The sequence below is a fragment of the Delphinapterus leucas genome, chromosome 17 (assembly GCF_059928025.1).
Source record: "Delphinapterus leucas isolate spDelLeu-1000000601 "Yukka" chromosome 17, BTC_Dleu_Yukka2, whole genome shotgun sequence".
Classification (NCBI taxonomy): Eukaryota; Metazoa; Chordata; class Mammalia; order Artiodactyla; family Monodontidae; genus Delphinapterus; species Delphinapterus leucas.
In genome coordinates, this window is record NC_143145.1 from 72674514 (window position 1) to 72697761 (window position 23248).

General features: G+C 39.0%; 1 protein-coding gene across 1 annotated transcript in view; it reads right to left on the bottom strand.

Annotated features, from left to right (window-relative positions):
- Nucleotides 1–7970: 7970 nt before the first annotated feature.
- Nucleotides 7971–23248, bottom strand: part of PREX2 (phosphatidylinositol-3,4,5-trisphosphate dependent Rac exchange factor 2) — a 268776-nt gene continuing 253498 nt past the window's right edge. The window contains exons 38-39 of the mRNA XM_089898597.1: nucleotides 11193–11295; nucleotides 7971–8078 (exon numbers count right to left, since the gene is read on the bottom strand). Of these exons, the coding sequence (XP_089754723.1) occupies nucleotides 7971–8078; nucleotides 11193–11295 (211 nt within the window). The remainder of the gene's footprint in view (nucleotides 8079–11192; nucleotides 11296–23248) is intronic.

Below are 23248 nucleotides of genomic sequence, written 5' to 3' on the forward strand. Positions count from 1 at the left end.
TGCTATGCGGCTGCTTCCCACTAGCTATTTTACATTCGGTAGTGTATATATGTCGATGCTACTCTCACTTTGCCCCAGCTTGCCCCTCCCACCTCGTGTCCTCAAGTTCATTCTCTATGTCTACATCTTTATTCCTGCCCCGCAACTAGGTTCATCAGTACCATTTTTTTTCTTTAGATTCCATATATATGCATTAGTATATGGTATTTGTTTTTCTTTTTCTGACTTACTTCACTCTGTATGAAAGGCTCTAGAGCCATCCACATCACTACAAATAACTCAATCTCATTTCTTTTTATGGCTGAGTAATGTTCCTTTGTATGTATGTGCCACATCTTCTTTATCCATTCATCTGTCGATGGACACTTAGGTAGCTTCCATGTCCTGGCTATTGTAAATAGTGCTACAATGAATACTGTGGTACATGTCTCTCTTTGAATAATGGTTCTCTCAGGGTATATGCCCAGTAGTGGGACTGCTGGGTCATATGGTAGTTCTATTTTTAGTTTTTTAAGGAACCTCCATACTGTTTTCCATAGTGGTTGTATCAATTTACATTCCCACTAACAGTTCAAGAGGGTTCCCTTTTCACCACACCCTTTCCAGCATTTATTATTTTTAGATTTTTTTCATAACGGCCATTCTGACCGGCGTGAGGTGATACCTCATCGTAGTTTTGATTTGCATTTCTCTAATGATTAGTGATGTTGAGCATCTTTTCATGTGCCTCTTGGCCAACTGTATGTCTTCCTTGGTGAAATGTCTATTTAGGTCTTTTGCCCATTTTTTAATTGGATTTTTTGTTTTTTTGATATTGAGCTCCATGAGCTGCCTGTATATTTTGGAGATTAATCCTTTGTCTGTTGTTTCATTTGCATATATTTTCTCCCATTCTGATGGTTGTCTTTTTGTCCTGTTTATGGTTTCCTTTGCTGTGTAAAAGCTTTTAAGTTTAAATAAGTCCCATTTGTTTACTTTTGCTTTTATTTCCGTTACTCTAGGAGGTGGGTCAAAAAAGATCTTGCTGTGGTTTATGTAAAAGAGTGTTTTTCCTATGTTTTCCTCTAAGAGTTTTATAGTGTCTGACCTTACATTTAGGTCTTTAATCCATTTGGAGTTTACTTTTTGTACGGTGTTAGGTAGTGTTCTAATTTCGTTCTTTTACATGTAGCTGTCCAGTTTTCCCAGCACCACTTACTGAAGAGACTGTCTTTTCTCCATTGTTCTTGCCTCCTTTGTCATAAATTAGGTACCCACATGTGCATGGCTTTATCTCTGGGCATTCTATCCTGTTCCATAGATCTATATTTCTGTTTTTTGTGCCAACCATACTGTCTTGATTACTGTAGCTTTGTGGTATAGTTTGAAGTTGGGAAGCCTGATTTCTCCAACTCCATTTTTCTTTCTCAAGATTGCTTTGGCTATTTGGGGTCTTTTGTGTTTCCATATGAATTGTAAAATTTTTTGTTCTAATTCTGTGAAGAATGCCATTGGTAGTTTGATAGGGATTGCACTGAATCCATAGATCACTTTGGGTAGTAGAGTCATTTTCACAATATTGATTCTTCCAATCCAAGAACATGGTATATTTCTCCATCTGTTTATGTCATCTTTCATCAGTGTTTTATAGTTTTCTAAGTACAAGTCTTTTGCCTCCTTAGGCAGGTTTATTCCTAGGTATTTTATTCTTTTTGCTGCAATGGTAAATAGGAGTGTTTCCTTAATTTCTCTTTCTGATTTTTCGTTGTTGGTATATAGGAATGCCAGAGACTTCTGTGCATTAATTTTGTATCCTGCAACCTTACCAAATTCATTGATTAGTTCTAGTAGTTTTCTGGTGGCATGTTTAGGATTTTCTGTGTGTAGTATCATGTCATCTGCAAACAGTGACAGCTTTACTTCTTCTTTTCCAATTTATATTCCTTTTATTTCTTTTTCTTCTCTGATTGCCATGGCTAGGACTTCCAAATTTATGTTGAATAAGAGTGCTGAGAGTGGACATCCTTTTCTTGTTCCTGACCTTAGTGGAAATGCTTTCAGTTTTTCACCATTGAGTATAATGCTTGCTGTGGGTTTGTCATATGTGGCCTTTATTATGTTGAGGTAGGTTCCCTCTATGCCCATTTTCTGAAGAATTTTTATTATAAATGGGTGTGAATTTTGTCAAAAGCGTTTTCTGCATCTACTGAGATGATCATATGGTTTTTATTCCTTAATTTGTTAATATGGTGTATCACATTGATTGATTTGGATATATTGAAGAATCCTTGCATCCCTGGGATAAATCCCACTTGACCATGGTGTATGATCCTTTTAATGTGCTATTGGATTCTGTTTACTAGTATTTTGTTCAGGATTTTTGCAACTATGTTCATCAGTGATATTGGTCTATAGCTTTCTCTTTTTTGTGATAACTTTTTCTGGTTTTGGTATCAAGGTGATTCTGGCTTCGTAGAATGAATTTGGGAGTGTTTCTCCCTCTGCAATTTTTTGGAAGAGTTTGAGAAGGATCAGTGTTAGCTCTTCTCTAAATGTTTGATAGAATTCGCCTGTGAAGCCATCTGGTCCTGGACTTTTGTTTGTTGGAAGATTTTAAATTACAGTTTCAATTTCAGTGCTTGTGATAGGTCTGTTTATATTTTCTAATTCTTCCTGGTTCAGTCTTGGAAAATTGTACCCTTCCAAGAATTTGTCCATTTCTTCATGCTTGTCCATTTTACTGGCATAGAGTTGTTTGTAGTAGTCTCTTATAATCTTTTGTATTTCTGTGGTGTCAGTTGTGATTTCTCCTTTCTAATTTTATTGATTTGTGTCCTCTCCCTTTTTTTCTTGATGAGTCTGGTTAAGCGTTTATCAATTTTGTTTATCTTCTCAGAGAACCTGCTTTTAGTTTTATTGATCTTTGCTATTGTTTTCTTCGTTTCTATTTCATTTATTTCTGCTCTGATCTTTATCATTTCTTTCCTTCTACAGACTTTGGGTTTTCTTTGTTCTTCTTTCTCTAGTTGTTTTAAGTGTAGGGTTAGATTGTTTATTTGAGATTTTTCTTGTTTCTTGAGGTGTGATTGAATTGCTATAAACTTCCCTCGTAGAACTGCTTTTGCTGTGTCCCATAGGTTTTGGGTCATCGTGTTTTCATTGTCATTTGTTTCTATGTATTTTTAATTTCTTCTTTGATTTCTTCAGTGATCTCTTGATTATTTAGTAGCACACTGTTTAGCCTCCATGTATTTGTGTTTTTTACAGTTTTTTCCTGTAATTGATGTCCAATCTCAGAGTGTTGTGGTCAGAAAAGATGCTTCATACGATTTCAATTTTCTTAAATTTTCCGAGGCTTGATTTGTGACCCAAGATATGATCTATCCTGGAGAATGTTCCATGTGCAGTTGAAAAGAAAGTGTATTCTGCCACTTTTGGGTGGAACGTTCTGTAAATATCAGTTAAATCTATCTGGTCTATTGTGTCCTTTAAAGCTTGTGTTTCCTTATTTATTTTCATTTTGGATGATCTGTCTGTTGGTGTAAGTGGGGTGTTAAAGTCCCCTACTATTATTGTGTTACTGTCAATTTCTCCTTTCATGGTTGTTAGCATTTGCCTTATGTACCGAGGTGTTCCTGTGTTGGGTGCGTAAACAATTTATAATTGTTATATCTTCTTCTCGGATTGATCCTTTGATCATTATGTAGTGTCCCTCCTTATCTCTTCTATCAGTCTTTATTTTGAAGTCTATTTTATCTGATATGAGTATTGCTACTCCAGCTTTCTTTTGATTTCCATTTGCATGCAATATCTTTTTCCATCCCTTCACTTTCAGTCTGGATGTGTCCCTAGGTCTGAACTGGGTCTCTTGTAGACAGCATATACATGGGTCTTCTTTTTGTATCCATTCAGCCAGTCTGTGTCTTTTTGTTGGGGCATTTAATCCATTTACATTCAAGGTTATTATCGATATGTATGTTCCTATTACCATCTTCTTAATTGTTTTGGGTTTGTTTTTGTGGGTCTTTTTCTTCTGTTGTGTTCCCCCACCCCCACCCCCAGAGAACTTTCTTTAGCATTTGTTGTAAAGCTGGTTTGGTGGTGCTGAATTATCTTAGCTTTTGCTTGCCTGAAAAGCTTTTGATTTCTCCATCAAATCTGAATGAGATCCCTGGTGGGTAGAGTAATCTTGGTTGTAGGTTTTTCTCTTTCATCACTTTAAGTATATCCTGCCACTGCCTTCTGGCCTGCAGAGTTTCTGCTGAAAACTCAGCTGATAACTTTATGGTGATTCCTTTGTATGTTATTTTTTGTTTTTCCCTTGCTGCTTTTAATATTTTTTCTTTGAATTTAATTTTTTGTTAGTTTGATTAATATGTATCTTGGTGTGTTTTCCCTAGGGTTTATCTTGTATGGGACTCTCTGTGCTTCCTGGACTTGGGTGACTATTTCCTTTCCCATGGTAGGGATGTTTTCGACTATAATCTCTTCAAATATTTTCTCAGAAACTTTCTTTTTCTCTTCTTCTTCTGGGACCCCTATAATTCGAATGTTGGTACATTTAGTGTAGTCCCAGAGGTCTCTGAGATTGTCTTCAATTCTTTTCGTTTTTTTTCTCTTTATTCTGCTCCTTGGCAACTATTTCCACCATTTTGTCTTCCAGCTCACTTATTTGTTCTTCCGCCTCAGTTATTCTGTTATTGATTCCTTCTAGTGTATTTTTCATTTCAGTTATTGTGTTGTTCATCTCTATTTGTTTATTCTTTAGCTCTTCCAGAGCTTTGTTAAACATTTCTTGTATTTTCTCAATCTGTACCTCCATTCTATTTCTGAGATTCTGGATCATCTTTACTATCATTACTCTGAATTCTTTTTCAGGTAGATTGCCTAGTTCCTCTTCATTTATTTGGTCTTGTAGGTTTTTACCTTGCTCCTTCATCTGTGACATATCTTTTTGCCATCTCATTTTTTTTTTTTTATGAGTGGAATTGTGTTCCTGTCTTACTGGTTGTTTTGCCTGAGGCTTCCAACACTGGAGTTTGTAGGCTATTGGATAGAGCTGGGTCTTGGTGATGAGATGAGGACCTCTGTGAAACCTCACTCCGATGAATATTCTGTGGGGTCTGAGGTCCTCTGTTAATCCAGTGGTTTGGACTCAGAGCTCCCACTGCAAGAGCTTCGGCCCCACCCCCGGCTCATGAACCAAGATCCTGCAAGCCACATGGGATGGCAAAAAAATAAAATAAATAACAATAACAAAGTAAAAAGTAAAATTAGACTAGGAAACTAACAGATATGTTAGAAAGAATCTAAAAATAAAAATATAGATGAATCAACAACTGTAATGTACAACAGTACCACAATAATAACAAAAGAGGGGGAGGGAAAAGAAAAAAAAAACGGGGGGGAAGGCCTTGGCTGTGGAGGGCGGGGTCTAAGCAAAGGTGAGGTTTGGGTGGTGGGCGGGGCGTATACTTAAAAGACCTTCCAGGCTGGAAAAGGCCCTGAGGGCTGTGGGGGGGTGGGAGGGGCTTAGGCTCAAGAAACAGAAGCGGCCAGGCGTGCCCCCCACCCCTGGTCTCAGAGGGCTGGGGACCTCACCTCGGAGCCTAGCAGGTTCCCTGGGCCCAAGTGGATGGGGTAAACACCCTCCGTTCTTCTCCCGCTCCTCCTGGAGGGCACCTCCTGCGTGCCTCTCCTGATCTCCCCGGCCTCAGAGGCACCGATCCTGTCTGGCCTCCACTTCTCCTCCCCCCTTATTCCCCCCACATCCTACCGGTTCATTTGGGGGTTCCTCCTGTCTCCTTGGGCCTCAGGGTCTCCCACCAATGGCTAGTAGGCACCCTAGTTGTGGGGAGATGCTAACTCGGCGTCTTATCACACCGCCCGAATCACTAGCTCTTTTTTTTTTTTTTTTGCGGTACGCGGGCCTCTCACTGTTGTGGCCTCTCCCGTTGCGGAGCACAGGCTCTGGATGTGCAGGCTCAGCGGCCATGACTCACGGGCCTAGCCGCTCCATGGCATGTGGGATCTTCCCGGACCAGGGCGGCACGAACCCATGTCCCCTGCATCGGCAGGCGGACTCTCAACCACTGCACCACCAGAGAAGGCCCTCCCTGGCTCTTTTTAACGGAGAATGATATTTAGAACTCAAGATCTGGACAGTGGGTATGCCCATTACTACTACTGGTGTGTAATTGCTTCTAGGTCTTCTCAGTGGGCTGAGCTAGTTGATTAGTGTAAACGTACTCAAACATCTATATTTCTTTCTACATCTATCTATATCTCTGTGTGTATGTGTCCATGCATTCAAGCTGATACTTCCGGTTCCAATCCAGTACCCCAGGGTTCATTCTAAATTCCAGGCTTCTCCCTTTCCTTATTTGTAACTTCTTTCTCAGACAGTAAGAAACCTGACTCTCAATATTCACAATATACTTACTTATTTGTTCAGTCCTACCAAAGACATTAACTAGTTTTAGAATCTCTAAATCGTATCCCTTTGAGAAACAGATTTACTAACTGGAATATGGTATTTTTGTATAATTATTTTTGTCTTTAGTCTCATGATATTCCATTAAATAATTTCTAGAAAGATTTTTGCTTAAAAGATTTCAAATAAAATGGAAGCTCATCATGCTGAACACATCTGCTGGTATACTCCATTTGGAATTCAGCCGTATAATTCTTCTTATACTCAATGTGCCAGCGACTTGCATTTTTACACCTTGCTCATGTTTTCCCTCTACTAAACACCCTCTCTGTCCTTTTCCCTATATGTCTGCATCACATTTATCCTCCGAGGCCCAAATCAATTATTGGTTGGTCATTCACTATATTAGGTACTGTTTTAAATACATTCAGTATTCAAGCCTCAAAACAACAGTATGGAGCAAGCATTATACCATTATTATCTTTGTCTTAATAATGAGGAAACGAAGCAACAGAGAAGCTAAGAGTCTTGCCTCAAATCACACAGACAGTAAACACTAGAGCTGGGATTCAAGCTGAGGGTGCGTGGCCCTAGAATCTGTGCTCTTGGCTACTATCATATATTTACTTTCTGCATGCAGCCTTTTTCTAGTTCTCCTAGGTAGAACTAATTCATTGCCTAAACATCACTTAGCATTTCCTCTATACTGGGTATTAATGTAGAAACCAGTGATACCATCATGACATACACTCGGTGTCCCAGCCATTCAGGGGCTCACAGTCTACTCGTTTACTTGTTCCCTGTTTTACGTCCTCATGCACTGACGTTGTGCACCCCGGAGAGCACTTGCCTGTGGGTGCACCATGATGATGTGCCCACACATGTCTGCCATGAGGCTAGGCAAGAAGCTGATCATCCTTGGTCTTTGTCCTCAGTGCTCAGTATAAAGCCCTGATACTGGAGGTCAGGAGACAGGATTCTTCAGAATCCAAATTTTTATTAAAAAGGTCAGAAAAGAATTTGGGGTAGACTTCTACCAAAAAATACTTGGAACATATAATTTAGAGGATAGGAGACTTTAAGCTTATAATGTAAATTAGAGCTTCTACCTCAAACCATTTGTGTTTTTTTTGGCCACACTGCACGGCATGCAGGATCTTAGTTCCCCAACCATGGATCGAACCCGTGCCTCCTGCATTGGAAGCACGGAGTTTTAACCACTGGACCTCCAGGGAAGTCCTCAAACCATTTATTAATCATATCAGTTGGTTATGTAAAAATGCTGCCTAGGATTACTATAATCATTACGCACAAATTGCATGGGGCATAGTACCTTTCCCTTCTTTTATCTTTTCTTCTAACTCAACCAGATAATTAAAACAACTCTATTAAAACTACATACATGAAATCTGTTCATGAAAACTATACAGTTGGCTACCATATTTGTGGGTTTTGCATCTGCAGATTCAATCCACTGTGTCATTGATCCACAGTTGGTTGAATCCATGGATGTGAATGCATGGACTCAAAACCCGTGGATATGGGGGGCCAACTGTATTCACTGTGCTCCTCCACCATTTTTTGTAAAGGACTTAAGCATCCAAGGACTTGTTATCTGTAGGGGCTCCTGGAACCAAACCGTGGCAGATATGGAGGGAGGTCTACACTGCAATTAGAAATAAAAACAGCAAATCATGCTGAAAAGCTCCTTGTTCTTCAAAAAGAAACTAAAGATCTTAGAAAATATTATTCATTAACCAGGTAAGCATTCTAACCATTCTGTCTCTGGAAAGCTGAATCTAAACGATTAAAAGACAGAAGGGTCAGAAAAGTTAGAGTTTTGATTCACACTTGTGTTCGAACTACTCAGATCCCACGTGGGTAAGAGTTGGCTTGTAGACTGGATCCCAGCCATTAATCCCACTGCCTGTAACTGCTGAATACTTGAAAGAGGATTGGCCACAGAAGGAATATTGCAAAAATCTCCTCTGGGCACCAGTCCATCCCAATTTCTATGAAAAGAGGACCCAAGGCTCCATGATCTTTCACAAAGAAGGCAGAAATCAGGTCTTTGTCTGAGAACCACTTGGAGGTGTCATAACTTGTAGCAGAGAAACAAGCAACAAAGGTAGGAAGCTACCCATCCTAAATGGATTTATTAACAAAAAAGAGGAGGAGGGAGTGATAAACACTGAAAAATACTGCAGTTTAGAAATCAACTTACAAACTTCCTAAGTTTTCAGTCTTTTAAAATTATACTTTATAAATATATAAGATATATTAATAACTATAATTAACTAATAATCATTTATTGTTAATTAATATACAAATAAATTTTAAAGAGGCTTGAACAAGTTAAATAAGTCATTAAGGCCTAGGTAATATTGTTTTTAACTTTTCCCATCTTTATTTTATCTATCTCAGTTTTCAGTTGTAAGAAATTAAAGGTTTTGATTATTCAAATCCATGTAGTAAGAATGTATATGTAGCCAGCTCATAATGACCTCTTTACTGGATTATTCTTAAAAAGATCAATTATCGGGGCTTCCCTGGTGGCACAGTGGTTAAGAATCCGCCTCCCAATACAGGGGACATGGGTTTGAGTCCTGGTCCGGGAAGATGCCACATGCTGTGGAGCAACTAAGCCCATGCGCTGCAACTACTGAGCCCACGTCACACAAGTACTGAAGCCCGTGTTCCTAGAGCCCGTGCTCTGCAACAAGAGAGGCTGCCTCAATGAGAAGTCCACACAACTGCAATGAAGAGTAGCCCCCACTTGACGCAACTAAAGAAAGCCCGCACAGAGCAACGAAGACCCAACACAACCATAAATAAATAAATAACTTTATTAAAAAAGAAAAAAAAAGATCAATTATCAGTCTCTTAGTCTTCCCTTGGAGAGGGCTCCTCCAAGTCTTACTGCAAACTCACTCTAACAGCAACAGAGTGAAACAGAAAGCTTAATCTCTTGCTGTATGTTTTAGCATCCAAATCCCAACCCTGATATGGATAATCACAAGTTTACTTTGATCTACTTTTTTAAAACCAAATTTGAATATCTACCCAAAATATCCTTCCCAAACCTGCTGGTATTTGCATCTGTATTTGCCCTTTTCCAGCCGAACCACACTGTGTCACGTGCTTCTCACGGATCTGACCTTTACTTAGCAAATCCCTCTTGGACCTTGTGAGATCTTGGTTTTCAATATTCAGCTCTGCAGTTCTCAACCCGAAGCACCAACGTACATGTGCTTGCTCTACCTCATCTCTGCAGACCCCAGGCTGGGCACTGGCCTCACTCAGGACTGTTTCCATGAATTATTCTTTTGACTTGGTTGACATTCTGTAGTGTAATCTTGGGAGCAAATCTATAGGGATTTATATGTTTGCTTGAGAGTTATACATTAAGTCTTTAGTAAATAAAGCAGACATAATTACAAAAGTATGTCTTAAAAATTAAGTCACTCACTATCACTGGATAATTCAAACCCAATCAGCAAGTAGAGAGATTTGTTAAATCAATTTTCTGAGGTAGCCCTAATAAAAGGTGGAAGAATAAAATATAAAATCGATGTCTTTTAACTTCTTTTGTCTCTCTACTGACTTGTGTTTTTTTCTACTAGATTAAGCACATTTTCCTAATAATCGGTACATTGGAGGTTAGTGCATTTTTGTTAGCCTTTTAAAGAATCTTAAGGGTTCAAAACCAAACTACCACACTCAAAATACTACTGAGCTATTGTACAGAAAGTTCAGGGAATTCTCTGGTGGTCCAGTGGTCAGGACTCCGAGCTTTCACTGCTGAGGGCACAGGTTCAACCCCCAGTCAGGGAACTAAGATCCCGCAAGCCATGGGGCACAGCCAAAAAAAAGAAAGTTCATTCACTTTGTAAGAGTGTGTTCTCACCTATAAGTACTACAGTGACCTAAAGATAGTCCAAAGGCAGCTCTTCGTCTTCTGCAGGAAAATTTGAGGTACGTGCTTTATCTTCAGAATAAGGCACAAACTTCTTAGCATGGTGCGGAAGTCCCTTCGAGATCTCCAGAAGCAAGCAGGGCCCTCAACTCTGTCCTCTTCCTCCTTGCCCCTCCCCCTTCCCCAGTCTATTCCCCAGCCTTCCTAAATCACCTGCCTTTCCCAGAAAATGTCACGTCATTCTTTTTTAAAATTAATTAATTAATTAATTTTTGGCTGCATTGGGTCTTCGTTGCTGTGCGCGGGCTTTCTCTAGTTGCGGTGCGTGGATTGCTCATTGCGGTGGCTTCTCTTGTTGCAGAGCATGGGCTCTAGAGTGCAGGCTCAGTAGTTGTGTCTCGCGGGCTCTAGAGCGCAAGCTCAGTAGTTGTGGCGCACGGGCTTAGTTGCTCTGCAGCATGCGGGAGCTTCCCGGACCAAGGCTGGAACCCGTGTCCCCTGCATTGGCAGACGGATTCTTAACCACTGCGCCACCAAGGAAACCCACATGTCCTTCTATCTTGTAGCTTACGCTGCCCCAAATCCACTCCTGTCCATTTGCCTGGCCACCTCCCTGTCTTCCATCAGGTTACCTCTTAGACTTCCCTTTTCTCAGGTTGTCTAAGCTTCTTGGAGAACCCTCAGAGAGATGCCTGCGTGGTCTTCTTCCCCGGGAATCAGTGTTTCTTGTTCACCACTCACTTTCTGAGCCTGGAAAAGTGCCTGCCACATCCAGGTACCTGTCAGACACCTGATAAATGAACCAAGGAACCTTCAAATCCAGGGCGTGAGAAACAACTTCCTAAAATGTGTTGTGAGACTCACCTGCTTCCGCATCACATCTGTAGCCTGCATGATGTAGCAAGGAGGCAGTCCGTGGCTTCTGGCCAGAATGATGGCCTGCTCCAGGGTCACGCTCAGGGTGCACCTGCGGGCAAGGGCAAGGGCAAGTCAGACTCCACCGGTTCCCGTTAAGCTCTTCAAGACATCTGGGGCTGCTAATGAAGGGTGGAACAGTATGCCTCCTGGGAGAAGTACTCATTTTTCCCTGGGTATCTCCCATGTACTCAGGAGGTACCCATGTTAATAAACTTCTGTCATTTTTCTCTTGGTAATCTGTCTTTTGTTACAGGGGTCTCAACTGAGAAGTCAGAAGAGTAGAGGAAAAATTATTTTTCCTCTCCCACATGAATATCAAAATCAAATAGCACCAGCCAAGTTCAAAACAACTAGACAACAGACCACTGATTTTTCTACACAGAAACACCTGTTTAAAAATAGATTATAGAGGCACACTGCTGGGGTCCTAAATTAAGTATTTAAATTGAAAACAAACCCGTAATGAACTCTGTTGAGGAGAGAGTTTATACACAGAAAATTAAGTAAGCAGAATTATAATAAATTTTATCGTCAGATATGAATTTTTACTGGTATTTCATGTAATTTAAAAGAAATGACTTACTAATATCTTTCATTCATGCTTACATATTCATAGTTAATAGAATTATACTGATTTATACCCAATATCTTAGAAAAAAGTGAAATTAATATTCACTAAGATCAGAATTTTTTTTAAAAAGTGTGTTTCTTGGACCCAATCCAAAAGACTAACATTTTGAAAAGGAAATTTTAATGAGTTATCCAGCAATGTGGTGCCCAGAGCAGCCCCAAAGAAAATTCAGAATTCAGCACCCAAATTCAGTGATTGGTGAGCCTTGGTCCTCCTTCCCTTTAGGGCATTTCTTCCACATTTTTCTCTATGGCAACTCATAGGGAGCTAAGAACCCTCTACATTTGATAATATTTTCAGGTGCTGGTCTCTGAATTGTTTTTTTAGGGGTACCTTCTGCATACATTCCATAAAAATGTTCGTTACTTTTTTTTAGATGTTTTGCCTAACATCTATATTAGTGGACTTTGTTTCACTTCATTTTTCAATTTATTAGTATTTTGATTGTTTTTTCTCCATTTTTGCAATTACCTCTCTGTGGTTCGGTATTTTACAAATGTATTTTTCTAGATCTGTTTAGTTTTTCCCTACAAATGAAAGTTCTACAGTGCAATTATATATGAGGAATGTCGAACTCATTTATCCCTGGTTGTGAGGCTGTACCACAGAAGCCCAGTACACCTGGCAGATTCAGATACTCATGACTTGCAGAAAAGAGAAACGGATTTAAAAGATTACTGCTGTAATTTTAGAAAGAACCTGACAAAATGCAACTTTATTATTACAATAATTGCATTCTAAGGAGAAACAACGATCAGTTCCATTGGCTGCTAAATGACGTGAAAAGCAGCTTCCTCGTTAACATTAACAGAGAACTCTTTAGAAAGCATTAAGAACACATATTCACATGGGCTAAAGTTTTATAATTAACTTCTAGTAGTATACGATGTTTATAAATATTTAATGTACGAGTCTGACAATAATATAAAATTGTATATTACATGTACCTGCATGCATATGCCAATGCAAGCCAAGAGCTATAACTGACAGTTCATGTTCAAAAAATATCAAATGTTTACAAAGCATTTCATTGTCAGCTAACTCAACACACCATAACCTTTCTCTCCTCCTTAAGGTCTCCTCTCCTCCAACTTTAAGTCCTTACTGATCTTAACATTTTAATCAATACTGGTCATTACACCAGCTGAATGAAGCTAAGAAAAAAATCTTGATCTTTTTCTAATCATACTGAAATATGCCTCTGCTTCCAGATAAAGCCTCACTTGCCTTCATCAACTTACAACAAACACTTACTCATTGTGAAGGACCTTTAACAGGAAGCCTGTAATTTTTATCCATTTTCTTAACCTTTTTAAACTGATTTATTTCTCTCTACTTCAAGCTGTAGTAAACAGCAGTACAGCAGCAAATTATCTGCCAGAGACTTTAAAAGATTTCACTGTAATCTCCTGATCAATCAACGCGGCCCGTAACATGCTCTCGGACAGGGTGCCTCAAAGTGTCACACCTTTAGAACCAATCACATGTACATCATCTAATAGAAAAATCTAGCTTAAAATGGATACATAAGTTTTATTTCGCCAGCATATCAAGAGAAGATGGCTTCGTCTATACTTGCCTTTTTGTACTAACCGCTGTGTATATTCCAATTAGGTCCCACCATTAATTTGAAATTTTTAAAAAGTGATAAAATTTAAAAGAGACAGCCAGGTCAATGAGAGAAATATTGCCTATTCGATTCACAGTTGATTTATCCAATGGAGGCCTAGTTTTTCCATCGCAGCATCACAGAGTTCCATTCTCCTAAATTAAGCATGTGGAAGAGCACCAGCACTAAGCCCACAACTCTGCTTCCAACATAGCATTACTCGCCTCATAGTTGTTTTTTTTTTTTTTTTTGCGGTACGCAGGCCTCTCACTGTTGTGGCCTCTCCCGTTGCGGAGCACAAGCTCCGGACGCGCAGGCTCAGCGGCCATGGCTCACGGACCCAGCCGCTCCGCGGCATGTGGGATCTTCCCGGACCAGGGCACGAACCCGTGTCCCCTGCATCGGCAGGCGGACTGTCAACCACTGCGCCACCAGGGAAGCCCGCACCAGGTTTTTTGATGGTGCAGAGTCAGGCTTTACAAGGGATCATTTGATTTTATAGGTACTTCTCTGATTACCAGTGAGACTGTTCTGCTAATTCTTGGCAAGAGAATGAAGGAAACAGGCCAAAGGCCAGGAACCCTAAGCAAATCCCATTCCATACGAGATTTCTTATCTGACCTGCGAATTTCCTTTCTAGAACTATCTCTGTTCTCACATTAGGCAGTTAAATTAAAATTTAAATAAATCTACATTTTTACTCCGTCCTGGAAAATACGGGCTCTCAATTGTTCAGCTCCTTCTAGCTGCAATATCATTTTAAAAATTTAGACAATTCTTTCTCTCGGAGTCACAAAAATGAAATAGTAAAATAAAGGTAACAGTGTAGAATTTGTCCTTCATAAAAAAGCAAATATAACATATACACTGAGGAAAGTTGTTCCATGATTTTAGTAATAAGACATCCCAAGTAACAGCTCTGCTTAGGGTATACTCCTGAGAACGTGCACTTGACAGGGCTGCAAAATTATGCAGAAATTGTGCATTTCCTCATAGAAAGAAAAAAGGAAAGGGTCAATACACCTGTGCTTATAATGAATAAATCTTCTTGACATATTTCATATTAAAAACAGATCCCACATCACTCAGGGATTTAGCATAGTTTTAATATGATAAATGTAACCTGTGGCCAATGGGTCCAATTTAATTTGAAAAGCACTTTGATTTAGCAATGCTATGGAAGAGTCACAAAGAGGTAACTTTCTATTCATCCACTCATTCAACAAATATTTTTGAGTGTCTACTTTGTAACTACAAGTACCATTAAGTGCTGGCAGAAGTAATTTACTTTCAAGCTAAAATCGTTGAGTTTCGGAGTCCCTTTTTCACAGGATCCCTAGCAACCTGTTCACATAGTCATATGCTTTTACAGATTTGCAAAAGCCAAATGTTTTGACTGCAAATGGTTATGACTGCTGTCTTTTTATGTCCCAGCTTTCCTCTGTCATGTTCTGCAATGTTCCAATGGCCATAGTTCTTTCTGGAACTGAGCTAAAGGAAGTAGAATTAGGGATCCATTTAGGCTAGGTTTACTGGGACCTATGGATATGATTCACAGTCACTTATAGTTAGGTTATTACAATATCCTAGTGTAGGAATGGACTCCAGAGTATTCCCACTGCGCATTGTACAGACTCACCCAAGGTTGAAAAGGACGTGCAGGGCCCAAGGCTGTAATGCAATGTGTTCATATCCTGGTGCACCCAGGACTCTGTGTGGTGCAGGAGAAACAAGGTTGGAATGTATAGAGCCAGATGCTACTCTGTGGAATATTCTTCCAATACATTATGGTCCTCATGCTAAAGAACCTTCTGGAGGTTTTCATATTTGACAACAATTTTTAAATTTAAAATAACGTTGATGTTGAAATGTGTTGTCAATTCTTCCGTAAGATTATGATGTTATTAGATTATGATAATTACATGAAGTTCATGACAAACTTCCACCAACATCTCCTTCATAAACTGGGGTTTGGTTGAAATAGAGTTCACATGACTATCATTTGGCACTTGCTAATATGATTCTCTGTGATTTTTATTTCATATGTTTGTCCCAACTGATCCTAGAACACCCGGTATCAACTTTATTTTGTGTCGAACTGTAGAGCTTAGGGTCAGGAAAAGCATGTGAAATGGTCTCCTGTTTGCCAGTCCTATTTCTCGATGCCAGGGGGCTGCAATGAGCAATAACCAACACCCCCTCCCTCCCTCCCTCAACTCAGTCTCACTGGAGAGACAAAGCTTAGTTTTCCTAAATTAGTTTAAATTTAACATATTGTATTTCAACCATTTATTAACTCATATCTATTATACTACATTCAGTTCACTTTTAAGACTTCAATTCTTATTTGAAGCACGTTATGTGTTAATCTTTTTATAAAAACATGGTCATCTTTTCCTTTAAGATGACTCATCACATTTCTATAATAAATCAGATAAAAGATTCTCCAAACCCGAGGACCTTCTACATACTTGGTCATTTACCATGATCACAAAAACACCAGTTTTACTTTAATTACAATTTAAAACCTCCAGAGCTCTAAAGCCTCATTTAATGTTGATTCGAACGGTACTAACAAGGAAGCCAATCTCCCAAGGGTTGAAGTGCATCAAATTGAACACTTGAGGAGATGCATCATCCCTTTCGGGCCACCAGGGTGATGCAGTAACTCACAGTGAAACTGACATGGCAAACCAGAACAACGGTATGTTTATGGCTTTGCGCTGTGGATTTCTTTGCTGACTTTCAGCATGTTCACTGCCAGGAACTTTGATGTTTTGCCTGGCAGCTAACCATATTGTTCTCTCTTGGGTGGTCCCAAACTTTGTTATTACTAGTGGAGGAGGGGCATTGAGATTCTAATTATAAACTGACACCTTAAATGAAACACATGAAAAACTAGTGTAATGAGGATCTCTGAATTTGTAGCCACAATAATTTGCCTTAAATTCACATTATGTAGATGTTGAAGTGAAAAACAAAAAAAACTTAAAAGGTAATTAAAGAGAGAAAAATGCAATCTTTCGCAAGGGATACTTTGCTTTTATTTCTCCATATTTTAAAAATTGAGAATGAGACTGAATATTACTTTGAAAATTTCTATTGTATCCCTCAATAATGTTACATACTCAATTACCACTAAAAACTGTGCCCCAAAACAAACCCCACTGGAGTCACTGAATTTAGGGATACATGTTTCAACTTAAAAAGTTACTTGAGCAGTGATTTTTTCACTCTTTTGTGCCATAACAGAATTGAGGCACTTGGATAAGTTATGTTCATTTTTTTGTGTGTGTGCTAGCACAGTATAATTAGCAGGATAATTTCCTGTTAGAAAAATATGATAAATGGAAGGCACACACCCACAGTTGAAAGGCATATGTTGGGGTCTCTGAGTTTAAAGGACCATATGCCAAACAATGGTTTTGATCTGCTCTGGAAAAGGCAACATCAGACATGTCCCCTAACAATCTATATAAACTGGCTAAATATTTCAATATTTACTTCAATATTTCATTTGGAATTATTTGCATTCATATACAGGTTAATTTGATTTTGTGCTAGATGAATATAAAGTGAAATAATTATTTAACCATTCTGAAATCAGTGAGTTTTGCCTCAATGTAGAATTCCACCCAATGATCAGAGTCTTGATTTTGTTTTTTAGCTCCGGATTTCCATGTGTATTGCCTCATTTTCACCATCCTTTCTAACCGTGATACTGCCTTTAGTCACAAAAATAAGAGGGAAAAAATTCCCTTAGGGAAAATGCATGGCTCAGAATCTATGTATAAAGACAGCCTGAAGACCCTATTCTTTGATGACATTCTTCCCATGAATTCTTTGTCTTGATATAGTTGCAGCTGTTTATATTTAGAATCTTACAGATTTAGATCTTAAAACGTACAATCAATTTCCCCGTATTCTATGAAAGTCTTTTTTGCTCCTTTAATTAAAAGCCAGGTCCATTATCCTTGTTCAAGTGACTGTCACTAATAAGTTATTAGGAATCTAATCAGCTGTGGTTCTCCAGGGTACTTTATTAAGGTGAAGTTACCTGGGCAGCATTCAAATTCTGGAGAGGATAATAATGACTATTTCAATCCCAAGAGAGCGAAGTAGGTGAAATAAGCTGGAATATCGGCAGATACTACTGCTATTTGCCCACCACTCTTTCATACCCAGCTTCTTATGACAGACGGAAGATCCTGTGATCACCTGGTCTTATGCACTCTGCAGCATCATCTGAACTTCAGTCCTACAGAGCCTAAGGCAAACTAGTTTCAACCATCTTTGAACTAAAGACACATTTTCTCCCTGTTGGAAAAAATGTAAATGATTCTGCTCAGTTTCCAAATATTTTTACTTCTTCCTTGTGTTTTTCTCATAATCCCATTTAATCAGACAGTAAAAACAAACAGTTGTAGGAAATACCTGAGTTAGAGATTCTTCATTAACATTTTTTAAATTTAATCTAAATGTTAAACTTCTTGAAATGTGCTGCCAAGTTACTATAATTTGAAGTGTCTGATGAGTTAGTTTGTAGAAACATTGTTTAAAAGACACTGTGTAGTAATGGGTATAGTAAGTATGGTGAAATCCCAGATCCTCATATTTACTGATTTTTAAATGTTAAGTGCCAGCATTCAAAGAAATAAGAAAGTTGTTTGAAGAAATAAGAGGCAGAAATTATCTAATTCCTTAAAGGTGTATTGTGCGATATTTTTAGTGTCTTCAACCTTCCCATTTTTGCAAAGCCTTCCCAAAGGAAGAAGATGTGGTCGAGATTAAAATTATTGCTTTCCTAAAATCTTTGTCTAGTCTTTTATGATGACCCCCTGTTTCACCTCCAGACTGAGATATAAGCTTCCAAGCCGTTCAAACCAAACTCATCAATTACAAGAGATTAATGTATGTGCGGCAGGTCCACGTGCTAATATACCTACTCTAGTACCTTTCACACTTATTAATTTCATATTTCTTACCATCCCTCCAACCTCTCCTCTCTGCCGCACTGCTAATATCAACTCTTTGCCTAGATTGGTGCAACCTGGCTCAGACTCTTCTTGTCTTGCCTCTTCCCACTATTCATCAAAGGTGATCTTTTAAAAATGCAGATGGCTTTCCATTGCGTAACTTGAAATACAAAGTCTTCACAATATGGTCTCTGATTTTCCTTACTTCTACTCCATGCTTCAACTATACTGTTCACAGTTCTCTGAAGTCACCTCCTCTCAGTTCTCATATGCTGCTCTCTTCCTGATATGATCTCAGATGCCCTGCTTTGGGTCACATATCATGCCTCTGGTCATGCTATATTATACTTGTCTGAAAGGTGTAGGGATGAAGAATACGGGCATTAGAGGCAAACTTCCTAAGCTGGATCTTAAATTTGCTAATAAACTCCGTGACTCTGGGCAAGTAACTTAAGCTACTGAAACTGTTTCCTCATCTGTAAATTGAGTTTAATGATAGTACGTACCTCAGAGTGTTGTTTTCAGGATTACAGGGAATAATTCATATATAGTACTTAGCACAGGACATAGCATGTAGTACATTCTCAGCAAATGTTAGCAATTTTCATCAATATTACTACACCACCACCAATAGGCCAGACTAGTGTCTGTATTGATTGTAACCTTCCTAGACCCTAGCATACTTCCCAGGATTAAGTAAGCATTCAATATACAGCTATTGAAAAGAAATGACATGAATTCCTAACTCATGCCAACAGTATTATACGTAACTCCTAAAAGATACAATTCATTTCTTTATACTCTGCATTTGCCATCTATGTGTTCAAGAAGTGTTCACTTATTAAATAAATTTGGCAAAGTAATAAATGAACTGTAGAGACAATAGATTTTAGTAAAAGAACAACCACAGATTCCCCTACAACTTCTAAATGGTATATAGCTTTTCTTTCATGAACACTGACTTGCATTTCCCTTTCTCAGGATTTAATTACTGCTCGTACCACGGCTTCTGATGAACAACTCTTGATGAGTTTTGTTAATGCTTGGAAATTATGTATTAAAATATACTGATTCATTATTCTTACATTAACTCTATTAATTAACACTTATTTGCTCATCAAAATGGTCTATGTAATCATTTACCTATTTTCCAGGTTCAGAAGAATACGTTTGGAACCCTTGCAGAATCAATTCTTTAACACTGTCAAAATGACATGTATGCTTCCCCTCTCCTGTAGTTTCAAAAACATGTGTTCATTTCTTTGAGTCACTTCATGAAAAACCCAATCCTTTGGCTCTCTTTCTCCTATTGTCCATATTAAAGGAAACTGGCGCCACACAGTATGGCTGGCTGGCTTCCCAATGTGGGCCCCTTGTCAAGACCTCAGAATTGCCGGGAGAGCAAGGACCTCTCACTACCCTAGTTTGGGGTAGCACAGTGCATGCCCCATAGCAGTGCTCCATAAATAACTCCTCTGTCCTTCAATGAATGAATGCACGAATGCCAGCACCGGATTCTTTCCAAGTCCTAAATACCTGTCGTTATTCTAACACATACTCTTGATTTTTGACACGAGGGAAGAAGACTTCCTGTCCTTGAATTCAAGGGGATCCCGTTCTGCTGTTCTTGAACAACTGTCTACAAGCTATCAATGGAGGATTCTAAAAATAAGCTCTAACAGGGTCCAGTGCTTTGTGTATTCTACTTATAGGTCAGAGGAGTGAATTCGTATTTTTCATACTCTTCTTACATCCTATCGTGACTCACCACTGTGATTTCTCCAGCTTTACTGAGGTATAATTGACATATAACATTGTGTTGGTTAAAGTTGTGTATGTTGACTTGATACACTTACATGGTGCAAGACGATTACCACTAGTTAGCTAACACCTCCATCACATAATTACCACTTCTTTTTTGTGGTTGAGAACATTTAAGATCTACTCTCTTAGCAACCACTGTGATTTTGTTTTACATACAAAGGTTTCCCTATTTTATTTTATTTTCCCTTTACATATAAAAGGTTTCCCTATTTTAGTAGGTATGATCTAGTCATTTTAAACAGATGCATTTCATATTTCTACCTCTGCAATGAGAAGATGGATTCACCATCAGAAACACAGATGAAGATAGAAACAACTGAGTGTACACTATTGCCAGGTCCTGCAGTAGATGTTTTCACATATGTTACTCACTTAATCCTCATGCCACCTTTTGCAAAAAGAAATTATTATTCCCATTCCACCAATAAATCTCTGAGAGACCATGACGGAATCATGGTCACACAGTAAGTAACAGGATTCAAAACCAGTTTTCTAATTCAAAATCCAGAGCTCTTTCCATTACTCCAAAATCACATCACATAGATCACTGCTTTTAGAGAATCCCAACTCCCCACATCCATAATTCAACAGTCCCAATCTTGGTCTCAGCATTGCATGCTAAATGCAGTGTTTTGGTAGAGACTAATGCAGCCAGACCAAACGACTTCACTACGAATGCAGACCTCATCGTACTGAAATGTGTTCATGATTAAAAGAAACTAGATTTGAAACCTGCTGAGCAATTCTATCGATTGTAAAGCAATCACGTAGTAAAAATAAACTGAAGGAAGACTGCGTTCCTTCTCTACTACAGATGTGCATTTTTCTATATAAAATGCACTGTGCTGGGTAAGGCGTGTTCATTCCTGCAGTGATCTCATTTACTCTGGTTTCTAATTACTTCTAACTACTGAGCACAGGGCACCACTGTGAAAAGTATACTGACAACTAGAAGGAAGCGCCCGATTGAAGAAACTAATTGTTTACTGTTGCAGGGTTTTATTTTCCCTGCCTCCTTTTATTACCTCACACGGAGGAAGAACTACACATCTGAGGGCTAAGGCAGTATGTTAAATAGGAATCAATGCCAAAGTGGCTGCTATGGCTCAACACAGGCAGAGTGTCTGCACAATTAATATGGAAAGGACCTCTGCTGATCTATTGGTCCTGCCCAACTTGGTCACCCTGAGCAATGTGTTTGTGATAAATGAAAAGCTTGAGAAAATTGCCACCAGTCAGCAGGGATTTCAAAAACCCAATACCTCTGTCCTTGTTCCCCTATAACAGAGAAGGCACTTTTCTTAATGAAACACGGAAATACTCTTACGTGAAAAAAGGGCAAACAGTTATTTGTTTTCAAAAATACAGAGTTCACTTATAGACACATATGCATGGATAATAAAATATTAAATATTTACATTCTCCCTTTAGGAGAATTTGAATGGCTGTCTAACAATAGGTGCAATCCAAAAGCCAGTGATCGTTCAGGCAAGTTTCCAGTACACTTTATAGACACAACTTCCGGGTGTCTCTTGATAATTTCAACATTATTATGTGACCCCTGTCAAAGAGACAGTACTGATGAAATCTTCCCATGACTGTACTAACTCCTATGTCTCATAGTCTGGAGCTGAAAGACAAGGGGTTAATGAGTATTTGAAAAAAAAAAGCAAAGAGATGGCAAGCAGAGATGGGCACCATGGAAAACAACTGAACACAACGGAAAAGCAATGGGCAACAGCTGGAGAGAGATCCTGGCAGCAGCAGCAGAGTCAAATTGAATACGCGGTTCACTCCATATATCTTAAGGCAAAAAATAAATCACATTTAAGGGGCACATTTTCAGCATTGCACAGGGAATTAGCCATGAAATTCCCATTAAAGATAACAGGACTTTCTACTGCAACTTTCAACACATTCTTGGAAAGTTCTCAGTGTCTAGCTTTAAACCTAGGCTTCAAAAACATTCCACATCCCTCCTTCCCTTCTCTTCAAGCACATTAGGGTGTGTTTTTCTTTGACACGTTTCATTGCTGAGGTGTGCACAGAGGTAACTGAAGACCTTTGGGGATGGGTAATTGAGCACTTAGGGGCTAGAGGAGGTATTTGCTCGGCTGAAAATGTGTATGAATATGAAACATCTGTGTGTAAGGTAGGACTCTACCACTGTCACCAGGTTTGAATCTGCTCCTCTGCATTTTACATTCTTCAGCCTGGACTCTTTCACCAATTGGTTTTATTTCTGTTTCATGTTTTTGGAATTTAACTGAATAGGTCGGGTACCTATCCCAGCTACTCGAAGTTCCTCAACACTCCCTCCCTAGTTCATCTTTTCTCTTGGCTCTCTGACTTCTGTCCTTACTCCTTGTAGGTTCTTTGATGACACCAATACTTAAGGGGTGTCCAGTATGCGATTTTCATCTGTTTCCCCCATACTTTGACATTGTACCATAATTGTTTCTCTTTGACCTGTTTATCCAAGACACTAAATAGATTTGTTTGAATATTTTTCACTCCTTTCTCGTGGATCCTACAGTGTTTTATTCTGAGGCTCCACGGGTGCACAGAGGACAGGGCAGTGGAGAACCAGGGAATATTAATACTCTCTCTACACTCCCTGGTGATTTTTTCTCACCTTCCACAATGGGCAGCCAATTATTCTTTGCTTACACTTCTGTGCCTTTTCCTGGAATACCTTTTCCCTGCTCCTAACACCTGGTTTGTTCCCAGAAAATTCCTAGCAGTGTTTTTCCATTACCCCTTGAGATTACATATATATGTTATTATTTATTGTTATTATACCCATTTGTACTCATATATACTTCTAGTCCTTGCTGACTATGAATCCATCAAAGTACATCCCATATAGGTACGTTGTGAGCATCTAAAACTGAACATGTAACAGATTAATTCAGCATCCCTCTCCCCAGTCCCCTCAAAGACAAATGCATATTCCCCCCTC